The following is a 22,014-nucleotide window of genomic DNA, read 5'->3' on the forward strand; positions in this document are numbered from 1 at the left end:
AGCTCCAATGGAGGTGGATTGTGAGATCTCACATCGATTGGAGAAAGAAACGAAGCATTAGTTATAAGAATGTGGAAACCTCTCTCTAGTAGAATCTTTTTAAAACCGTGATACATAACAAGCAAAAACAGACAATATCTACTAGTAGTGGAAGTGAGCCGATACAAATGAGTAAATTCTTAAGAATTTGGACTCAAAAGTTGAATAGACATATCTAAATGAAACTATCGCTCTTTAAAACGACAGAGGATCATGAAATTAGGTTGGAATTCATGTTCGAATTATACATACTTCAACAAAAAGACATAGATATATAAAAATGAAAGCATTTTATTCATTAGACGTATGAAATTTGAGGGAAAAAACAGCAACGGTACGAAGCATCACTGGCCAGCAGCGAAGGCCTCGACAGGGAAGGTCTTGGTGACGCCGGCGAGGCTCTTGAAGTGAATCTTGCCAGTGGGGGGATCATCGAGGTAGATATCATTAACAGGCGGCCACAGCAGAAACTCCTTAGCCTTAACGCCCTTAAGCTTCTTAATTCTCTTCTTCAAAATAAACCCAGTGATCTCCGCATCATAGCTCACCAACTTGCTCACCATTTTGAAGTGGTGCTCCACCTTCTTCCGCTGCACGATCCACACGTACCCAGTGTCCTTGACATAGCCGACTTCCTCGACGTCGGCCAAGGGGAGCAGCCCCTCCGGCAGCTCGAAGTCCTTCAGAAGGGCGAGTGCAAGGCCCAGGCCTTCCTCGTGGCCGTGTTTCACGATCCCACCTTCCTTCGGGTCCGCCATGGGTTGAGATAGAGAGGAGAGGGATGGGTTTTTATAGTGTGTGGGGGGTTTGGTTTTATGCTGGATTTTGAGTGATGGAATCGATGCGAGTTTGCTTTGTTTCGGTCGCCCAATTCCACGCTTTGTTTGGTTTTGGCCGTTTTCGTTGTTTACCATATGGATGTTGGCAAAAATTTGGATGAAGTTCGTTACTATTAATTGCACCCTTAAATGACAATTTGATTCAATGGTTTGGAGCTCATTTTCTCCCGTTACAACCTTACATTTACAAAATATAGTTACAAAATATAGTTAGATGTCCATTTTATCCATGACCCGTTTTTTTCCTACATGAACGGTGACCCACTCAATATAAATAATTTTCAACACATATTAAACATATATATAAAATAGGAGTATGACTCGCAGCTTAATATAAATATATTTTTAACACATAGTAAATATATATATATATAAAATAGAAGTAGGACTCACCGCTTAATATAAACATATTTTCAACACATATTAAATATATATATATAATAGGAGTATGACTCTCCTCTTAATATAAATATATTTTCAATCTCTATTATATATATATATATATATATATATATATATATATATATATATATATATATATATATATATAAAATAGGAGTAGGACTCCCAACTTAAAATAAATATATTTTCAACCCATATTATATATATATATATACTTATTTATTTATTTTATATGAAAAATAAATTAGTTAATTTTAAAACTTTAATGATAATATCTTTAATGTATTAAAATTTGAATTTTTAGAAATGAGATTAGTATTAATTATTAAGATTTATTTACAATTTTTTTTTAATAAAGATTATATTAAAAATGAAAACTTTAAAATAACTAGTTTTAAAAAAAATAATAAGTAAAGATTATATTAAAAATGAAAACTTTAAAATAACTAGTTTTAAAAAAAATAATAAATAGAGAAAAATTAGTTCCGAAGAATCTAATCTATCATAAATTTGCGGATACTATATGAAATAGATGGCAGGGATGCAGTTGGAAGGTTTCCCGTTCTTGTCCGACTAACTATTATTTAAAATTCGAAACTCAATGTAAATAACTTTTGGCCAACCCTAAAACCAAATTTAATGTGAAATCTATCCCTAAAGTTTCATCTACATATTCATCCTATTTTAAAATAAATATTTATATTATATCGTAAAAATGGGATGAAATATATTTTTAAAAAATAAAATATAATACTTATTTATTAATTTAATGATTATATTTTATTTCGTCATTTAAAAGGACGCGGGGTGCCGCCTAAGCCAGTCCATTTCATAACAAACTAAAATTTTGGGAGTCCATTGGCGCGCTAAACAGAACGCACAACGGAGGAGCCATGGAGGATCACCGAAAACAGAACGCAGAACGGCTCCGGAAGAAGAGTAATAAGATCTCTCTCGAGGACTACCTCGATTTCTTCTCCTCCGACAAGCAACTATTCCTCCCTGTCGCTTATCTCAATCAGGTCCTGATCTACATTGTTTATTTTTTTTTTTGTCCTCACTGATTTCTCTATGACGATCTGTTAGGATTTCGTTTCGAACTACTTGCGTGTTGATTTTTTAACCGATGCTTCTGTTTAACTCGATGCGCAGATCATTCGCATGCATGGCTACATGAATATCAAAGGTCTGAAGGTGAGTTTGCCGAACCGATACGTTTGTTTAATTTGCTTGGTTGAAAATTAATCATAATAACCTTTGTTTGCATCTCTTACGCAATGTTCACCAATTGATTTCTAGTTTGAACTTCTTGCTTTGAAAAATTAGAGAACGTTTACTCAAATTGATTGAAATTCCTTATCAATTTTGTTCTATGTTTGGGACTTAATATGGATCCTCTGTTGTGCGTTCCAAATTAGAGAACGGTTACGTAATGTTCAAAATTAATTTAGCATAAAAGAGTGAGAAGAGTCCGGAAAATGAGATTAGAAAATGATGCTGCTCAGCAGCTGAAGTAATTTGATGTCTCCTCACTCCTAGTCTAATAGGAACCGATTAATTACATTCACATCCTCTCTCTCTTGCTTAGAATGTAGTGAAGGATGCCGTAGGTACAATTAATCTGGTCAATCTCTCTCGTTCCACACTCAAAGAGAGCATCTCATCATCCGCGTCCATTACGCTTGAGGACGTAATCTCGGACCTCAAAAACCTCGAATGGCAAGAATGCAGTGTGACATCTGTTCTGAATTTCAGTTCCTGGAATCAGAATAACTCCGATCCGAGTCCGGACTGCGAGGAGCCGACTAGTGCCTCAAAGAAGTCAGGAAAGAAATTACGAGTATTGAGTGAATGTTATAGTCAAGAAGTCGAGGCAGTTGATGGAGTTTCCTCGTCTTGTGCCTCGAAGAAGTCGGGAAGTGAATCTCAGAGTAAGAGAAAGAAAACAGCTGCTTAAAAGTGGTGAGAAAGATGGTTCACTTCACTTGATTTGGTACCTTCTTTTTGTTTTCTGTTTTACTGTATTGGAGTTAAATCAAATATGAAACTGTTCCTCAGTGATTTCTTCTTTTCCTGGGCAACAATGGTCGTTTCTGTTATTGTTCTACATTCGCGTCCTTTTGGACTCTTCTGTTTAATCCTTCGACGCACAGCAGCAACAGGTGACTTCTGATCTCTGAATTGCCTTAAAATCTTTCGTTCCCTTTTGAAGATAGTCTCAAGATAGTTATTAATAGATAAACCACTGGAAAAATCAGCAACACTGCAACATTGATGTACGGAAATACAGGATGGGCAGCGTTTGGACTCGGTAATTCGTTGGACTGTTGGAGGCGGATTCCGCGGAGCTTTTTGAATCGGAGGCCTTGATTTCTAGGGATTTCGATTTAGGGTCACGGGGTAGGGAGTTAACCCGATTCAGAGGCGTCATAGTCGCCTTCGTTCTATGAGTAGGAAGATTGGAACGGGCAGCATCGTAATCGTCGCCGGAATGACAATGGCGGCGGTGAACGCCTGAGTTTTCGCGCCATCCGAAAGTGAAGCAATTGAGGAAAGAAATGAGGATGAGGGCTCCGTAAAGGATTTGGAGGAGAAAAGAAACGGTCTGTTCGAGGAAGTGGGAACTACTCGGTGCTTGTGCTTTGATACCGGGCATGAACAGACTTTCGTGTCCGTCTGCCTTTATGGGCTTTGTGGTTTGTTTGGCCCAGACCATTTCTTATATGGCGCCCAATATACCTCATCATTCTCCCTGGACGAACAAGATCAAATTTACTTCATTCCAATGGGCCATGATAAAACCTTTTTGTGTAGGACGGTAGAGGGGTTCGTCGCCTCAAGAGAGTGACGACTAGCAGTGGCCATTTAAAACTTTGGTTAGTTAGGAATCGGTGTAAGGCATCCTCAAAAATCTCAAGCACCAGGTAAAGTGAGTCATCACCAAAAATCTTAAGAGCCAAGTGATCATCACTTCTATTAGAACTAGAGATGTTAAGAGACCAAGGGGGAAATTTCTAAGAAGGTGAAAATATTTGTGTTGTTGGCTATTTTGGGACATTAGTACAACTGAAGCTGTGCAGAGAAGAAATCATTTTGTCTATATTTCTCCTAGTAGGTATTGACGTATGAAGAGAAAAATGGCTAAGTCCTTACCACCCATCTTATCTCACAGAAAGAAAAATAAGTGTTAGCATTCTCACTTAGTCTCAAAAGATGGTAGGCATCGGACGGTGTGCCAGCAAGAACGTTGAGTCCTAAAGAGAATAGATTGTGTGCCAGCAAGAACGTTGAGTCCTAAAGAGAAAAGATTGTGTGCCAGCAAGAACGTTGAGTCCTAAAGAGAATAGATTGTGTGTCAGCAAGAACGTTGAGTCTTAAAGAGAATAGATTGTGAGATCCTACCTAGATTAGAGAGGAGACGAAACATTCTTTGCAAGGATATGAAAACCTAACCGATTTTTTAAAATCTTGAGGGGAAGTAAAAAAAAAAGGAAAGCCTAAGATGACAATACCAACTCATTGTCAAGCTATTAGGTACCCTCGGGGAAAGATCTTTGATCTTTGATCTTTGGAGAAATTCCAGTTGAGGACTGATTGTTGTTTATTTCATTGGACGGACATAACTTCCTCTGGAACTCTTTTAATTTCTCCATTTCTAGTTGGACTGGGATGCTTTGGTCTCACCACTTGATCATTCCACCAAATTATTATTTTATTCTCTTTTCCTAAATCCTGCAAAGCTAACAATCAGAACTGCCATTTATTGAACAGTTTGTTGAGGACATGGGATTTTTTGGTGAAGGAGATCTCATTTGTAGATATTTGATATTTCCTTCCTAGTTTCAGCTTTGGTGCTGGGCTAATTGGTTCTCTTGTGTACATACGAATGCTGGGGAGTAGTGTGGACTATCTTGTGCCAGACATGACCTTTTCTTAGTACACCCAGATAGACAGAAACAGATAGCAAACACAAATATTTGGTGATAAGAAAACAGCTGAAATGCACCAACTGATATCATTTGCTGATCAATCTGTGTAGTTTTGAGCTGTCAATTGCTGCCCAACTTGACATACCATGTACCTACAGCACAGAACGTGGGGTGGGCAAAGGGTCAAATTGAAAGGACAAATAGAATAGAGAAAAGTGAGTAAATTATGATGGCCCCATTTCTTGAATAAATGGCATAATAAGATTCCGTTGTGGCTTTCTTATAGGGATAATCATGGTGTGAAAACAAAAGGGAAATAAGACAAATAGGTGAAAATTTCCACCCTAATGATCAGAACAGACAAATGGCCGTGGTTTTTGGTTCAATCATGTAAAGTGAGTATCAGCTTGGTAATCGCCTCTCCAACTCCCTTTCTTTGCATCCACACTTAAACTTGAAGTAGGGTATTGTGGGTATGGTGGAAGGGGTACCCAAAGTTTCAAGGAAAGGGAAAGGATTTGTCGGCTTTAGCCTGTTACTTATCGTCGTCAACTTTACGGTTTTTAAAACGCGTCTGTTAAGGAGAAGTTTCCACACCCATATATAAGGTTCGTTCTTCTCTCCAACTAATGTGAGATCTCACAATCCACCCCTTTGGGAGTCAGCGTCCTCGCTGGCGCACCGACGAATGTCTGGCTCAAGTTTCTACACCCCTATAAAAAAAAATTTTTGTTCCCCCTCTCCAACCTATGTGAGATTTCACCATCCATCTCCCTTGAGGGCCAACATCTTTATTGACACAACGCTCCGTGTCTGGCTCAAGTTTCCACACCTGTACAAGGAATAGTTCGCTCCACTCTCCAACCAACATGAGCTCTCACAATGGAGTGTGACTACATTATGGAAATTATTTTATTTAGAGAAAATTGGTTTGGATGGAAGAGGTCTAAGTATCTAATTGGATCTTGTTGCTTGTCCAGTCGTTGAGGACGTGCCTACTCAATCAAGGGTTTGATTTCAAGATGATATTTGTCCCAAAATTTAAGCACTAAAATGCGAGATTGCAACGAAATAAGGTAAAAACGGTTTGGTGTAAAAGAGTAAATAAAAAAAAAATAAAAATAAAATAAAAAAAAAAGATAATACAAGTGGCACAAGGCTCTAATTTTATTTTAATTAATATTTATTCATTTATTGAAAAAAACTAATTTCCATCATCTCTTAATTAATTGGGGTCCATCCTTAATCATGCTTTCTTGACCACTTAGAGTAGTGAAATCATATAAATTTCTTTATTTTTTAAATTAAAATTGGTAATGGATCACCTTTATTTTTTCAACAAGATTTAAAAAAATAGAGCATATTTTGTATTGATATAAAATTGAAATGAATTTTTTAATTTTTTATATGATATATATAATGGTTTTTATTTTTTATTTTTTATTTTATTTTTTTTATAATTAGTGTTTTTAGTCCCAAACATATTTGAATTTTAAATCTCTAGAGTATATGTTGAATTATATTTAGTTAAAGTTTAAATCTCTAGCGTATATATTATATCAGTTGAAAATTATACTTAACACATTTTTTATGTTCTATTATATTTAGATAATATGCAGTAAGGTAAAAGAAGATATTTTTATCTAGTGAGATTTTATTGTTATTTTAGGTCCAATTAATATTTACTTTGACTGGTTGGGTCACCCAGGAAGTGTTAAACTAATGATATTATTAAACTTACTTGAAACCTTCAATTTGAGCGTTTGGATTGAATTCTATTGGATTTTGTGAGTCGGGAGAGGGAATTATAGCTATATATACAAAATCTATGTTGTTAAAGGTGGGTGGATAGTGTCCCAGACATGTTTGTTCAAGGCCTGTTGCATGTGGCCTTATGTTGAATGTCTCGATCATACTCATTTAAGGCGTGTTGTTTATGGTCGTATGTCTGTTCCAATTTCCTTTTACTTGCTTTTATGTGTAACTAGGTTTTTACTATTGCTGTCATGTCAATATGGGGTTGTACAATCGTTCACTATAATCATGTCTATACCAACTAGGGCTAAAATTCCTCAAAATATACCATGAGAAATGTGACTAGTTGTTAATTCTCCGTACCTCACAGTAAGAGAGTGACAACTCATTCCCATGGATGAGAACATAAGATGTTAATTTATATCCATTTAGATACCAAATGGATCTACTTTTCCCACATATATACTATAATTTAATCACTTAAATTAATTACCAACTAATCCCACTAATTTGAAACAGTGCATGTAATTACGTATTAATACTAATCACCCAAATCAAATTAAAATACAACAACCCCTTCTTGGCCTCTTCATCTTATTGTGAACTTCTAGACAAAACGTATTCATAATTCTAAACACTATTATGGAATTCTTTTCATTTTTTAAGAGCAAAATAATAATAAAAGAGAGAAAAAGATGAACAAGTCATATGGCCCATAACATGTCTTCTCAGTACACTCCATCAAATTATCATTTTCTTCTTTTATGATCAACCAAAGGAAGAAACAAGAACAACCCAACAATGTCAGGTGGCGGAGGATCAAGCAAAGAATATAGAGAAGGATCGTCGAGCTCGGCTCCGACGACCCCGAGTCGATACGAGTCACAGAAACGGCGAGATTGGAACACTTACGGTCAGTACTTGAACAATCAAAGGCCTCCAGTGGCAGTGTCCCAGAGCAACTTCAACCATGTGTTGGAGTTCCTAAGGTACTTGGATCAATTTGGGAAGACAAAAGTTCATGTGGAAGGCTGCATGTTTTATGGGGAGGCAGAGCCGGCAGGCCCTTGTGGCTGTCCGCTGAAGCAAGCTTGGGGCAGCCTTGACGCTCTGATAGGGCGGTTGAGAGCTGCTTATGAAGAGCATGGAGGGTCCCCTGAGAGTAACCCTTTTGCAAGCGCTTCTATAAGGGTTTATCTTAGAGAAGTTAGGGAGTGTCAAGCCAAAGCTAGAGGAATCCCTTATAAAAAGAAGAAGAAGAAGACCAACCAATAATACCAATCTTCTTGATCATTTCATCTTTTCTGTTCTTATTGCAGTTCTTGTTAAGTTCCTTTGCTTTCCATTGTTCTTTCTTTCTTATGAATCATCCATTTCTATTGCTAAATGGAAATTTAACTCGATGGGTTTGATTAAGATTCAATAAAAGGGTCGGGGTTGGTCGGATTTGGGAGCCTCATCGGTTTATTGAAACCACCTTCGTTATCATACTTTCTTCTGTTCAAAAAGACAAACGGACTTTACTTAAACAAAAAAGGCTGAATTTGGAGGCTTCTGTTCTCTTTGTATATTACATGAGCACTCATGTGTGTGTTTTTGAAATGTAAACTCATCGAGTTTGATAACGGTTTAGGTCTCGTTTAATAACTATTTGATTATTAGTTTTTTTATTTTTGGTTTTTGAGTATTGAAATTTGTGTTTTTTTTTTCTCCTTTCCGTCCCCTCCACCTGATCATTTTGATTATTTTATCCCACCAATTATCAACTAGAACTGATCATCATTCTCATTAGAATCCCTCGAGTGTAGTGTAGAGAGAGAGAGAGAGAGACCCATTTGGTCATTAAAAAAGACTTTCACAAGGGGACCCCTGATTCCTTAAGGCCATCACCGACTGCTTTTTTGCTGGTGAGTTGCAGAAAAGCTATGGTAAAGAAAAGGGTATATTTTGTATGGTTTGAAGCTCCATTTTGAGCTTCCTTTTGTAGATTCGGTGGCTGTCTGAAACATATGTTATATTGATTGGATTCTATGTTGTCCTAAAGCCTCCTCACATGTTCTTTGTCGGGCTCATGGGGAAGTCCAAATTTCTGTCTTTTTAACTATCTATTTTTGTTCATACCCTTGAATGGAGTGAAAAATTTTCACTTGTTCTTCCCATAATGCCTGTTTTCTAGCTTCCTTTTGTAGATTTTCAAGGGTTTTTTCTGTCTTTTCGTTTGTCAGCTGCATGTCCATTCTTGGCTGCCTCTTCTTCTTCTTAGATTCAATTTCCAAGGATGACATTTGTGTGTAAGGATATCAATTGAATATGGAAGTGGGGAGTTTTTGCACAATCTTTTTAGGGAGATAGGACAAGAACTTCTATTATGCAGCATTTTGATATCAGTAAACAAGAATCTGGATGACCCAACTTTCCTTTTTATGGCCTCACTAGGCAACACAATTGGAGTCTTATCTTGCCAGGGAAGGGATTGGATCATTTAGGGTTCTTGTCAAGCAAAACAAATGTGGGGTGTGAAGTTAAGTCGTTTCAGCTAGTTTTTGAGACTTTACATTTTAGTATAATAAATGTGGGGTGTGAAGTTGAATCGTCATGTTCAAGTATATGTCTTAACTGATGAGATATGTTAGATTGATCAGATATGTTAGATTGATCATCTAAATCTAACTTAAAGCTAATTTGTCTTATTGAACTGATGAGATATGTTGACTCGTTAGGGATTTCATGGACTCGAATACCATATTTGAGAAATGTAAGTTTCATCTCAAAACCGATAGGTAACGAGAAAAGTAACTCATATATCTTCGAACTAAAGAATACTATCTGATACCCTTGTTTAGTGAATAAACCAAAACTCTTCTCAGTTCTTACAAGTAAAGCAGTTGAAATAGGGGTTATAAAAGTTTGGACTCAGCACAGATCAAAACCATTGGAAGATCAAAACCAACAGGTTCTTCTTTTTCTTTAAATCATAGAACGGTTGGAAAAATCAACAAGAGTTCAGAATAGGAGCCGAGGACATCAAAAGTTGCAACTCTACCATGTTTTCTGTACACAGACAAAACAAAAACAAAAACAGAAACAAAAACAAAATCAAACTATATCAAGAAAGTGAGTACTCGCAATCAAGCAAGCGGGTGACAATCTCTTCGCAGCTTGGCCGCTCATTCGGTTCTGCCCAACAATCTGCAATCGAGACAGTAATAAAATCATTAGTTCAATAAGAGCTTGACAAACAAGATAGAAACAAGTGTTACAAGGTTTCATGAATATGCCAATTGCTAGTAAGTTGTTCAAACCTGATATAAGCCTGCCAAGCGGGCCTTCAGGAATCTCTAGGCGGGATCCCTCAGTGCCAACAGCATAAACTACCTGGAAGCCACAAGGGTACCAACCAATTAATCTCCCTATGAGATTGCCACAAATAAAGGGGACAATAGTGGATCACATGTCAACATACCCGCTCCGGTGGAACACCCTCCCATGGTCTACTTAGGGTGCAAAGCTCCCACATGATGACCCCCAGGCTGAAAATATCACACTTTTCAGTGAAGGGTTCGTTTCGAAAGAGCTCAGGAGCCATCCATTCTGGAGTTCCTGCAGATGGAGACCCTCTTGCTGGAGCATCTGTCAATATTCTTGAAAGTCCAAAATCACATATCTTGACGGTCCAATGCTTGTTGACTAGGCAATTTGCACTTTTCAGGTCCCGGTGAGCTATTTTCATTCGGTGTATGCACATCAAACCCCTTTGACATCCAGCCAAATCTCCGATTAGTAAAATGTAATGGGTATTTTTCAGAGAACACTATTTATTGGGTACTTTCAAGTAGACTACTAAATGCATCACCCGAAATCATCTAGGAATAGTAATCAACAACATGAATTAAACGCTTTATCGGAATCTTATCTTTCTCCAATGCCCTTTAACTACTTTACAATAATACAGAACAAGTCAGAAGCAAATGACTAACGGAGATTCTAAGTCATTTTTAGAGATTCTAAGTCATTAATATTGTGGCAAGCTAGCTTCTTCGCTGCTCAAGAAAAACAGAGGATTTTTAAAGGGGAGAGGTGGCGTGATGAGAGGTTCAATGCCTTCTTGAGAGTTTTGGAACTATGACCTTAGTTTGATTTTGTTGGACTAAAGTTCCTTTTTGTAGTATTTCGGGTCTCCAAATCCCATGGCACTTTAAACCACAGTACATACAGCCAGATGAAAAGAAATACTCTTCATTCACTAGGATCAACGAGGAAGTGAGTGTATAATGTTTCGTGAATGTTCAAAACATACCTGCATATGTCACGCAACATCTTCAGTCTCCTCCGCCAGCTAAGTTTTTTTTTCTGACCACTCAAATGGATCAAGGAATACAAGGAACCCAGCTCCATATATTCTGTGATCATCGACAAGCGTGGCGGTTCTGTACATGCGCCCAGAAATAATATAACTGCAGCAAAAAGAAAAGAAATCAATCAGGGATATATAAACTGCATCCAATAAGGTATGCCCGTACAGATCAGTGCATGCAACATTATATGAAGAAAATGCAGTGATGCTACAATTTCAACTAGAAGGATGGAGATGTACCATTAGGATGTCGAAGACGACTAGCAAAGAAAGAAACCCATGCACAAATACAAAGAGAACGGAATAAGATAAATGGAAGTCAATGGGAGATAAATAAATAAATAAAATTTGTGAGCCAAAAAAAGATACCTAAGAATTAATATCTCATTACAGAAGTCCTCAATGTTTTCAGGAGTTAGATCTTGCTCTAGGAAAACTTTGATTGCCACATCCGTTCCATTCCAAATGCCACGAAAAACTTCTCCAAAAAACCCTGGATTGATATTGACACCAAAGGTCTCTCAATGAAACAAAAAGAAAATAGCATTCTCAAAAAATTGGAATTTTAGGCAAGGACATGCTCTAAAATAAAAACATGCTCACCGATTCCAATACGGATTCCAACTGTCAGTTCTGAGTAATCGATATTCCACTCGGGGAAAGGTAATAGGGGTTTGTCGTTCAAGGAGAATGATTCAAGAACTTTAGTCCATGCTGAATGCCCACTTCTATCAGAGGTTTGACCCCTATAATCATGTGGCGATGACGGTAATGATATTGCTCTTTGAGAACCCACTTGATCCTGAAAATAAAATAAAGAAAAAGCCACTCACTATAAATTCCCTTTTGTAAATATTTAAGTGGCTCCATAAACAGTGTCAAAACTAAGATACTTCATCATGATCACACAAATGACGGGATGAAAATTTCATGACAAGAATCACCCCTCCAAAATTACCCCCCCCCCCCCCCCCCCCCCATGCAAATAATAATCACTCAACCTTCCTTCAGTGGTTTACAAGTATTTTCCCTTTGTAATACTAAAAATATGATTAGTTCTTACCAACTGGAAACCAACAAATATTGTTTTGAAGATGAATAGGTGAAGGTCAGGAGAAAATCTTAAGCCCAAACAGGAGGTTTCAACCCTACTGCACGTAACATGATTTTTAAGCAGCGATCATTTTACACTCAAGTCTTTTCATTCTCAGTATGCAAGCCCATGCCACCCCTCCTTATAACGTATGAATGTGAAACCGATATTAGGCTCATTGTAATACAATCTATATAAATCACATTACCAACCGTCATCTATACCTTAAATTCCCCTCACATTTCTGTGCTCATTGGATTCAGAACTAAGAATTATTATTAGACCATCAACGATTGCCTTTGAATCAACATTTAATAGCTGAACAACTCAAGATCTTTCATATCCTAAGTTTGAAATAGGAAGGTGTTCGCTACAGGTTTGGAGCTATATGCGTCAGGGCTTTTACCACTATGTAAGACACCTTGGTTAGTTTATACCAATTCTGAAACCATAATGTGTAGAGGCATGGTCGCAGAGTGCACTCAGATTCTTTTTAACCTCCCACCAGACTCTCTCCCAAAAGGAAAAAAAAAAAAATCAAAATTTTCCCTTCGAATATGTACAGATGCAGAACAAGGATGAAATTTCAACGTGATGTAAGAAAGCAATATGATGATGAACATAAAGTCAGTCCTCCATTACCAGGACAAATGAAACCTACATTTCTCCGAACATCTGAACTATTATTTCTTTCATTTGAAGGGTGGGAGAACGACCTGTCATCTACTTGTTCTCTCAAAAGACGATTTTGCTTCAGTGTTTCATTCATTGCTCGTACAGCCCTGAGATTGTGAAAGCAGACAATTGAGACACAGACATACAATTAAAGAATTCTGGTTGATTATGCTGTTTCATGATAAAATAACAATCGCAAAACAACATAAACACAATTACTGCACTGAGAACATTGGTAGAACTAAATAAATAAATAAGGCACTCACTCAATAATATATCGAGCACAGCATGACAATATCCACTTAAGCAGATGAATTTGTTCAGACTTGATAAACTCGTCAACAATCTAATTTTAATGTTTTGTGTAACAATCCTTGATTAAAGAAAGGATCGCACTGTGGCTTGAATGTGTAACTAATATTCGCTAAGAAAATCAAGGCAGTGAAAAGCAAGTTTCGTCCCGCATCAACGTACATGAAGGCAGAATTGGAAAGTTTGATTACCATTTAAAGGGAAACAAAGAAATTAGTGGGAAAATCGAAAGCAAAAATCAACCTAACGATATCATCACCAATCTCTGGAGTAATGCTGATGCTCCTTCTTCTTAATCGACGTGCTTCTGAATTTGAAGCCGAAGTGGAAGTCGAAGTTGAAGTTGAAGCACCATCTGATCTGTAGCTAAATCAAAAAGGGAAAATATTATTATCATGAATAAATAACACGATAACAAAACTAATAAGGGGTTTCTACACATAAACAGAAACAGGCTACATAGAAACAAATAAGGTGGTCTGAGCTACCATACGGTAAATCTTGAGCAATGCGCATTTTTTACACTTAAATTTTAATAATTATAAATTTCCATTCACAAACTAGATAAAAAGAAATTTCATCCACAAAGTTCTAGTCCAAGTCCACGGTGGAAAACAATCTCAACGCAGAGTTATGGACGGGTCCTTATGGATATTGAACTCCACGAGATAATGACACATTTTGTAACTATTCTTCCTTTCATAATAAAATGTCAGACTACAGGATGCTAGAAAATTAAATGATTGGTGTTTTCCTATCTCTATCAAGCCATATTTTTTGAAGAAAATATCAGAGAATTATACCACAGTATTGCTATGCTATATTTATAAGACCATGTCACATTATCAGCAAGGAGTTATAAAAATTTCTTTCTTGCAAAATGGTACATACGTTATGGGACCATAACTGACAGTGACGTGATATTATAAGAATAAACCTTGAAGTAGAGACATCATCAGAAAAATCTCTGAAGGCTTTCCTATCCCCACTAAGCATGGACCGGCCTCGCGCCCGAAATGAAGGATGCTCTGGACTGCTGAACAAAAGGAAATTGAGAACATACCCAAACTATTATTTTCATGAGAGGCATAAAATAATAGTCAGAAGCCAAATATTTCAATGATTCACTGTTTTTATCTATATACATAGATAAACCATTCGTTTATATGATGAAATGGAATACCTTTATTACAAAAAATACCTTTATTGGTTTAACGATGGTAGATAAACTATAATTACAAAAAGGGGAGACACTTTGCTCCAAGTGCCAAAAGAGAAGTGGAATTACAGAGATTCGCTGCTCCAGAGCGAATTTCAAATACTTAGTCGCCAGGAAATGGAAACAGAAAAAACAAAACGAATAAATCCTCTTTGTTTTCAATCAAGAACCTTTCAGGGGCTCCCTCCGCAAGTACTTGAGTATAAACCGAGAAATTGAATTATACACAAATTACGTGATCTTATTTGCCTTGGGCCATATCTATCGACTCTTCCACAGAACCTAAATTAACGTGCTTAAGATCGTCATTTCAGTTTAACTAATATCTATAGTTAATTACCCAGAAAGGTTGTCGTGAACAACATGAATGAAAAAAATATAGATGATTAATGGAATTTATTTGAATGGAAAATATAATTATTATTTTTTTTAACACCATAAAAAGATGACCATATTATCCAAGAACAAGAATTCAAGAAAGACCTTGAACTAGCAGTCCGCTGTTCAGCAATATCTTTTCTCCGACAACTTCGCCAAAATGCATTTGCAATGTTAGGTTCACTATGTGATAAACTGAGAGATTTGAAAATAAGATACAATAACAGAAATCTCAGTGCATTTCTTGCATCTTTGCATCAAAAGGAGATTTTTGAGGGAAAAAGAAAGAGAAACAATTCATATGAAGTAATCAAGAAATAAATGGTTTTGTTAGCTATGGTCACTTGTGACTACTTACTGGAACAATTTATTACCTCATTTTCCTGTCGAGTGTTGTACTTGATCGCAACATCATATTGCGCAATGAAGGAGCATATGCATTTGAAGCTGCTTCAATTTTTCTGTGGAATTGAAGGCTCTCATCTTTTTCACCACTGTCGCAAAAAGGGATCTAGCTCAACAAGGGACAATAGAACGCATACAAAAACCTAAAACTTTAAATTTTCATACAAGATTGGAGATGTTGAGGAACCAGAGGTTTAACTTTTATGCAACATCCCACCTGTCAAGATCAACTCTTTCTGAGAAACCATAAAGAGGACTGTTAGGTTCTAGTGGTGAATCACATGAGTCGTTTTCTGCAGAATCGCTTTCCCCAGCAGCGGAAATATGTGTCATAAAAATTGCCTTAGTTGACTGAGGTAACAACTGGCCAGGAAATCGCATCAGATCAACAACTAGTTCCACAGAATTCAACACAACTGTCACCGACATGTGCTTGTATGAGTCCACGCACCCATTAGCCCCCTCATTTGGCAAGCCCTGCACAAGATAAAAAGGTGAATGAGGAATTGTCAGATGGCGTTTGACAAAGCAGATATGTCTATTCTGTTGTCAACTGTGGAAAAAATGGGAATTTGTAGGAAGGAACAACCTACTGCAATAAATAAAATCAAGTTGTGAGCTTACCATCATGAGACGACTTTCAAGCCCTACAGTGTCCGCCAGAACCTTAAATAAGATAGCTCTAGGACGGCAAGAACCAAATTTTATTTGACCGAGCAACTGAATGCCTCTATCCTCAAACAAGTGGTTGGCTTCTTCTACAGCAGCTTTGGCTGGACTTTCTAAAATTGGTCGTTTATAAAAATCAGAAACCTGGGAAGGTGGAGTAAGAAAGAGGAATAGTTAACCTCTGAGAAATAGAAAAATGAATATGAACACGAAATTTCACAAATCTGAGAAAACAGGTCAAAAAAACAGGAATAATGCATAAAACATAAGAAATAAGAAATGCCTAAAGGAAAGGTTAACGGCATAGACTTCGAAAGGAAAAAAAAACCGCTAGTTAAAGGGTTCTGCACTCTTCACAGAATGCATCTTTTTCTTATAAGACCTTCAATACAATCTATCCTAATCGTCAATGTAGACAGTGGCTAAACAAATTAGCTATAGAGTTACACTACGCAAGGTATCAATTTTGAAACCTACGCCTATTAATCCAAATGTAGTCAAGTAGCAAATGGTCTCTAACTGGGTAAAATACTAGGCACCGAAGGATTGAATAAATTATCCATTATGCTACAAAATCAATTTCAGGTCGGAGGCACATGAATACGAATTTAACAATTCTTATTTGCTCCATGCTAATTAGTTGGCCTAAAAAGTTTACAGGATTGAAGAATCAACATTTTTCCACAAGTTGTCACATTCTGAGCCACAAGAATAAATATAATTGACTGTTTTGAGGGAGGAATAAACAAAAATGAAGGTTCAGAACTTGATTCGTATATAGTTAGGAACTAGTTCAGATTTTCCCTTTCATTAGCATCTTCAGATAACCTCATTGTAGATGTTATTAACAACTGAAACACCATTTCCAATATTTGAAGGAAAATCCAATAGAGAAACAGTTGCAAAATTTAGATAAGGGGTATTAGCAAGAAATATGACTGCTAAAATTCTCCTCACCAGTCCAGCAATCTTCTTGATAATTGCAGCTGGATTTGAACTTACGCCTTTAATCAGTGTTGAGATCAGTTGCTTCAGCATAGAAAGCTTTTTATCTTTCTCTGGCTCCACAAGAATAACATCGTTTCTGTAACCTTCGGCCTCCAAAGCACGAAGCTCATCTAACGAAGGAATACTGTGGAACCGCTCTTTTAGCCTCTTATCCTGTAAGTACATTATAGAATTGGTTTAGGCTCTAGTTTGTAGAACCAAGTTACACGACAAAAAATATGATCATAAATAACACCAGTTGCCAAAAACTGCAGTAAACATCAATACAAAAACTTAAGTATGAGATCAACAAAATTATCAGCGAAAAGTACTATATTTAATTAATGAACAGATAAACAGGGAAAACATGAAGCAAGATCCATAAGAAACAAAGCTCACATAGTAAAAATTATTATTCTGGACTGAAAATTTTAAATGGGAAAAATGCCATACCGGAATAACATAATAGAAACCATCTGGAATTGGTTCACAAAGCATTCCAGTACGCCAGAGAATTTGAGATGCTCTCTGAGGCGACAACAACACATCTTGGTCAGAATTGATGATCTCTTCCCTTTCACTCACAATGTCTTCCCGAGGACCCAAAGAAACAGATCCAAATTTCTCCACAAAATCAGAAGACCACCAGGAAGCATTGGAAGTCCCTTGCTCTGATGGTGCAACATCGTCTCGCTGATCCTCCATGCCTTTAAATGTTTTGAATATAAAACCATTTCACCAAGTAGTTTCTACCCCCATATAAGGTCTAATCGAACTTACATAACTCTCACTCAACAAAACCACTGATAAAACCCTTAGCTTTCCCCCAATAACTTCAAGCTGGAGGACATAATACCCATGAAAAAGGAGCGTCAAATTGTTTGGTCATAAGAACTGATGGGAACAAAAAAAAAAAACATAAAAAGACGACATTAATAAAGTCATGTTTACACAAGGAAACAGAGCAGAAATCAGAGACCCCAGTAAACAAAACAAGACACACAAGACCCACAAATATTAAAAAGTTAAATCGTCATCGAAATCATAATATCCATCCCCTCTCTATATAAACAGCAATAACCCCGAGAATGTAGAAATATACCGATTTCGCAATAGCCATAACAGCATTATAAGATAATTACACACCTCGAGAACGATTAACCACTGAATAACAAACGGCCTAATCCACAGATACAATGTATAAATTAATTTGAAAAACTCAACACAATAACTGTTCGATTAATTGTAATTAAATGCTCGCTATATATATTCAAACCGACAGGTTATTTCTAAACAAAACTGACAAGAAATTCAAATAACGACGAAGAATCAAACAGAAAACGCTTAATCCTTCTCAAGTAGGGCGTTAAAAATAAAAAATAAAAAAAACGAAACTTCAAATACCTCATCAGAAACAACGAGAAGAAACCCAGAAACAAAACGGGAATACGAAATTGAGTGAGGAATCAGACAATCACAAAAGAAAAGAGTATGAAAGTGAGTGAGGAGCATATACAAAAGCTAACATTGCAATAAAAGAACATTCCTACATTACCTAGATAAAGAAAGCAAAAGAAAAGTGGATGAAGTAAGGGATTGGGATTACCAGGAGCGGATCGGAACATTTGAATCTTGATCCCGTCAGTGAGAGAATGAACATGAACATAAGAGCATCGGGAAGCCAAAGATTGGTCGAGAGAAATGGGAAGGATAGAGTGAGAGGAAAGAAAAGAAGAGAGAGAGAAAGGAGAGAAGGGATTTGATTGATATAATTGATGGACGAAGAAAGCGATGGAGTCTGTTTCTGTTTCTCTCTCTAGAGAGAGATTCAGAGAGTTACAGAGGAGGGAGAAAGAGAGAGAATTGGGCGATGGTGAATCACGTGCTATGGAAATAGAAGACCGGAGGAAGGGTTCGCGTTCGGGTCGGGTTCGCGTTCGCGTTCGGGTCGGGCTCGGGATCTGACTCTCTCCGTGCCGCCTCTCTCCGACAGCCAGCTGGCCTAGGGGGTGGCTTACCAACATCCACACCTTACTCCGCGTGAACCCTTTTAATTCCCCTTTTCTTTTTCCTTTTTATTCAATTTTCAATTAATTTTTTCGTCCTATATTTTTTTTTTAACTAAATTTATAAAAATAAAAATAAACCCTTTTTAAATTAATTAATTATCAAACCAGATCTATCCCGACCATTATCTAATTATAACACACTACTAGCAAATATTATTTTTGACAAGCAAAGCCGTGAGAGCTTATGCTCAAAGTGGACAATATCATACCATTGTGGAGAGTCGGGTTCGTCTAACATAGTATCAGAGTCATGCCCTAAACTTAGTCTGTGTCAATAGATTGGTAAATTCTCAAATATCGAACAAATAACTCCAAAAGAAAAGGAGTCAAGCCTCCTCGAAGGCAGTAAAAAATGACTACGACTCCAAAGGAGTCGAGCCTCGATTAATGGGAGGCGTACTTTGTTCGAGAGGAGGTGTTGGATGATGAAAATCCCACATGGACTAATTTAGGGAATGATCGTGGGTTTATAAGTGAGGAATATTTACTCCATTAGAATGAGGTCTTTTGGGCTCCCAAAGCAAAGCCATGAGAGCTTGTGGAGAGTAGTTTTCGTCTAAGACTTATTAGATATTTTGTAAGAGACGGTAGAAATAATATTAAATTTGTATTTAATATTTTAAAATAAAATTAATTTATTGAATTTTTTAAATTTTAAATTAAATGGACGGTCTTGATTACGTCAATAGGGTTCTACTTCCAATGCATCCCCTTTTCCATATCACACGTGTGCTATTTTTTAATTTTCCATTTTATTAATTTAATATATTCGAAGATGTACTATTAATATTAACTATTGTTTGGGTTAAGAATACTTAATTGGATACTTAATCATTACTAATTATATATTATTTTTTTCTTTTTTAAGGAATATGACTTTCCATTTTTATCAACCAAATAACCATTTGACTATGATTCAAGCTAACAATAAATTAATTTTTTTTTTTTTTTTTACGGAAATTAAACTTAGACATTAATTGAAATGGTGTTGATTGTATAATTATTCGTGTCCTCGTGTATAATAGATTCAATGGTTGTGCTTCTCAAAATGGAAGAGAAGCGACCTCGGTAGTCGTGTCACCGAGTGGAGGCTTATAAGATTACCCAACTAGATCTACAATAGTAGAAACAAAAATCTCGATATTCCTGTATTGACCCATTGTACAAACTTGACAGCAATGCATAAATGAAAGAATATAAGTAGTAAAATTCCATATCGTAATAATATATATAGCATGAACGTGCTCGATTCAACGCTGATTCAAGTATCGAAGTGTGTTGGCAAAGTCACTGTATGAGTCCAAATCTTCTATTAAGATTACAATAATAAATTTTATAGTTCAATAATACGTATCGTAAAAAATTTAAATTTTAACATTTTAATTGATATTTCAATAGTTTATGTGTTAAAGATATTTAGTAATAAATTATATTTACTATATATATATCATATTTGATGTTTTATTATCAGACAAATATATAAATATTTTTCCATTTCCATTTATTACTTTTTTTCATATTCTTGTAATTTATTTGATTATAAATAAGATAACTATCACACAATTTAGGTGCAAACATTCTCATTATGTAACGACCCATGTTCAAGATTTTGAATTCGAATTCAGTACCTGATGACTCCAACATTTCACTGCATTCCTACGACATGGTCATGTTACTTATCCATCGTTTCTAAGAGCGAAGACTATCCCCACGTACCAACATAAAGTCATTCCAGCATATCTTGTCTTCACTCACATGCATGATTCAAGATGTCGCCGAACATAAGACAGCTAAAAGTAGAATTTTTTTTTTCGATGACTCAATTATAAGAATTTCATAATAATTTCAAAAGTCGAGACATAGAAAAAGCGACTTTGATGGTATTTGAAGAAATGAATCTTTCTCGAAGGCATGTGGAGATTATCTTAATCGTCATTATTATTCCTAAAATTTCCATAATTTTTGTTATAATTAAGTCCCAAATTAATACTCCATTATTTATTTTTGTTGCTAAACCATGTGATTGTAATGATGACATTTTTATTTTTTTTTATTATTATTATTATTATTAATGTTCTTATTGTCATTATTTATTTTGGGCACTTTAATCATTTCGAGTAATTTCATGCAAATTTCAAAATTCGAAATGACTCAAATCACGACTTTTAGACGTCCCTTTTTATCCTTTTTATTATGAATTTTTTAAAATTGGTAAAAAAAAATATTTACAATTTTTTAATATTTATTTTGTCTCTAAATTAAAAGGTTAAAAAATCAAAGAAAAATATTTATTTTAAGAATTATTTTGAAAAAGTTAATTTGAGGTCGTATTATACTAGGAAAAAGTAGTTATTATTGTTGTTTTTTATTCTATTATGTTATAACACAATCTTCTTCTAAGATATGCATTTAACATTTTAAAATTAAAATAAATAAATAAATAAATCATCCATTTAATTTAAAGAAGATGTGGGAGGGCAAATACGAGATTTCACATTTAAAAAAATTCCAAAAAGGCAATAAATGGATCATAATTCATAAAGTGGAATTAGGTTGCCATTACATGCAATAATGAGGTGTAAAGTGAGTGCCACTTTGTGTTTTAAGCTTTCTAATTTAATTTAACCTAAATTAATAATAATAATAAATTATTTGGATATAAAATACCATTAAAATTTTAAAATTTTGTAAAAAGTACTCTTAATTAAAAACTATATATATATTTTTTTATGAATTTCGTTAATACTTTTTATTTTTAAGTTTCATAAAATTTAAGGGTATTTGAAGACGTAAAAAAAAAAACATATTTTATAGAATTTTTCATCACTAAAATTTTTAAATTATAAATTTAATCCATAAAATTAAGATTTTAAAATTTTTAGACATAAA

At 35.6% G+C, this 22,014-nt stretch overlaps 4 protein-coding genes across 14 annotated transcripts; 2 read left to right on the forward strand and 2 right to left on the reverse strand.

Annotated features, from left to right (window-relative positions):
- Window positions 1-215: 215 nt before the first annotated feature.
- LOC111777076 (uncharacterized) lies at window positions 216-824 on the reverse strand. The gene has a single exon (XM_023656513.2). It carries the CDS (start codon window positions 795-797, stop codon window positions 384-386), a length of 414 nt encoding a protein of 137 aa, XP_023512281.2. The 5' UTR covers window positions 798-824; the 3' UTR covers window positions 216-383.
- Window positions 825-2,107: 1,283 nt separating this feature from the next.
- LOC111777222 (uncharacterized) lies at window positions 2,108-5,478 on the forward strand. The gene is made up of 3 exons (XM_023656717.2): window positions 2,108-2,302; window positions 2,433-2,474; window positions 2,869-5,478. The coding sequence occupies exons 1-3, from the start codon at window positions 2,174-2,176 to the stop codon at window positions 3,235-3,237; spliced, it is 540 nt and encodes a 179-aa protein (XP_023512485.2). The 5' UTR covers window positions 2,108-2,173; the 3' UTR covers window positions 3,238-5,478.
- A 2,159-nt stretch (window positions 5,479-7,637) lies between these two features.
- On the forward strand, window positions 7,638-8,410 carry LOC111777223 (protein LIGHT-DEPENDENT SHORT HYPOCOTYLS 10). Its single transcript, XM_023656719.2, has one exon. The coding sequence runs from the start codon at window positions 7,766-7,768 to the stop codon at window positions 8,237-8,239; it is 474 nt and encodes a 157-aa protein (XP_023512487.1). The 5' UTR covers window positions 7,638-7,765; the 3' UTR covers window positions 8,240-8,410.
- A 1,486-nt stretch (window positions 8,411-9,896) lies between these two features.
- Window positions 9,897-18,973, reverse strand: LOC111777220 (serine/threonine-protein kinase EDR1). Of its 11 annotated transcripts, none has more exons than XM_023656708.2 (17): window positions 18,663-18,973; window positions 17,510-17,896; window positions 17,027-17,230; window positions 16,025-16,213; window positions 15,618-15,877; window positions 15,370-15,489; window positions 15,101-15,190; window positions 14,336-14,434; window positions 13,642-13,764; window positions 13,073-13,193; window positions 11,922-12,120; window positions 11,688-11,811; window positions 11,559-11,578; window positions 11,262-11,418; window positions 10,428-10,716; window positions 10,267-10,339; window positions 9,897-10,153 (listed from the first exon to the last, which is right to left on the reverse strand). In XM_023656708.2, the coding sequence occupies exons 2-17, from the start codon at window positions 17,759-17,761 to the stop codon at window positions 10,071-10,073; spliced, it is 2,403 nt and encodes an 800-aa protein (XP_023512476.2). In that variant the 5' UTR covers window positions 17,762-17,896; window positions 18,663-18,973; the 3' UTR covers window positions 9,897-10,070. The 11 variants fall into 11 exon arrangements, with proteins under 11 accessions (XP_023512476.2, XP_023512481.2, XP_023512480.2 ...); XM_023656713.2 differs by having other exon boundaries at window positions 14,336-14,431; window positions 15,101-15,145; window positions 17,510-17,950; XM_023656712.2 differs by having other exon boundaries at window positions 15,101-15,145; window positions 17,510-17,950.
- Between the last annotated feature and the right edge of the window lie 3,041 nt (window positions 18,974-22,014).

The sequence above is a fragment of the Cucurbita pepo genome, chromosome 16, assembly GCF_057944985.1.
Source record: "Cucurbita pepo subsp. pepo isolate OVF chromosome 16, ASM5794498v1, whole genome shotgun sequence".
NCBI classification, from domain to species: Eukaryota; Viridiplantae; Streptophyta; class Magnoliopsida; order Cucurbitales; family Cucurbitaceae; genus Cucurbita; species Cucurbita pepo.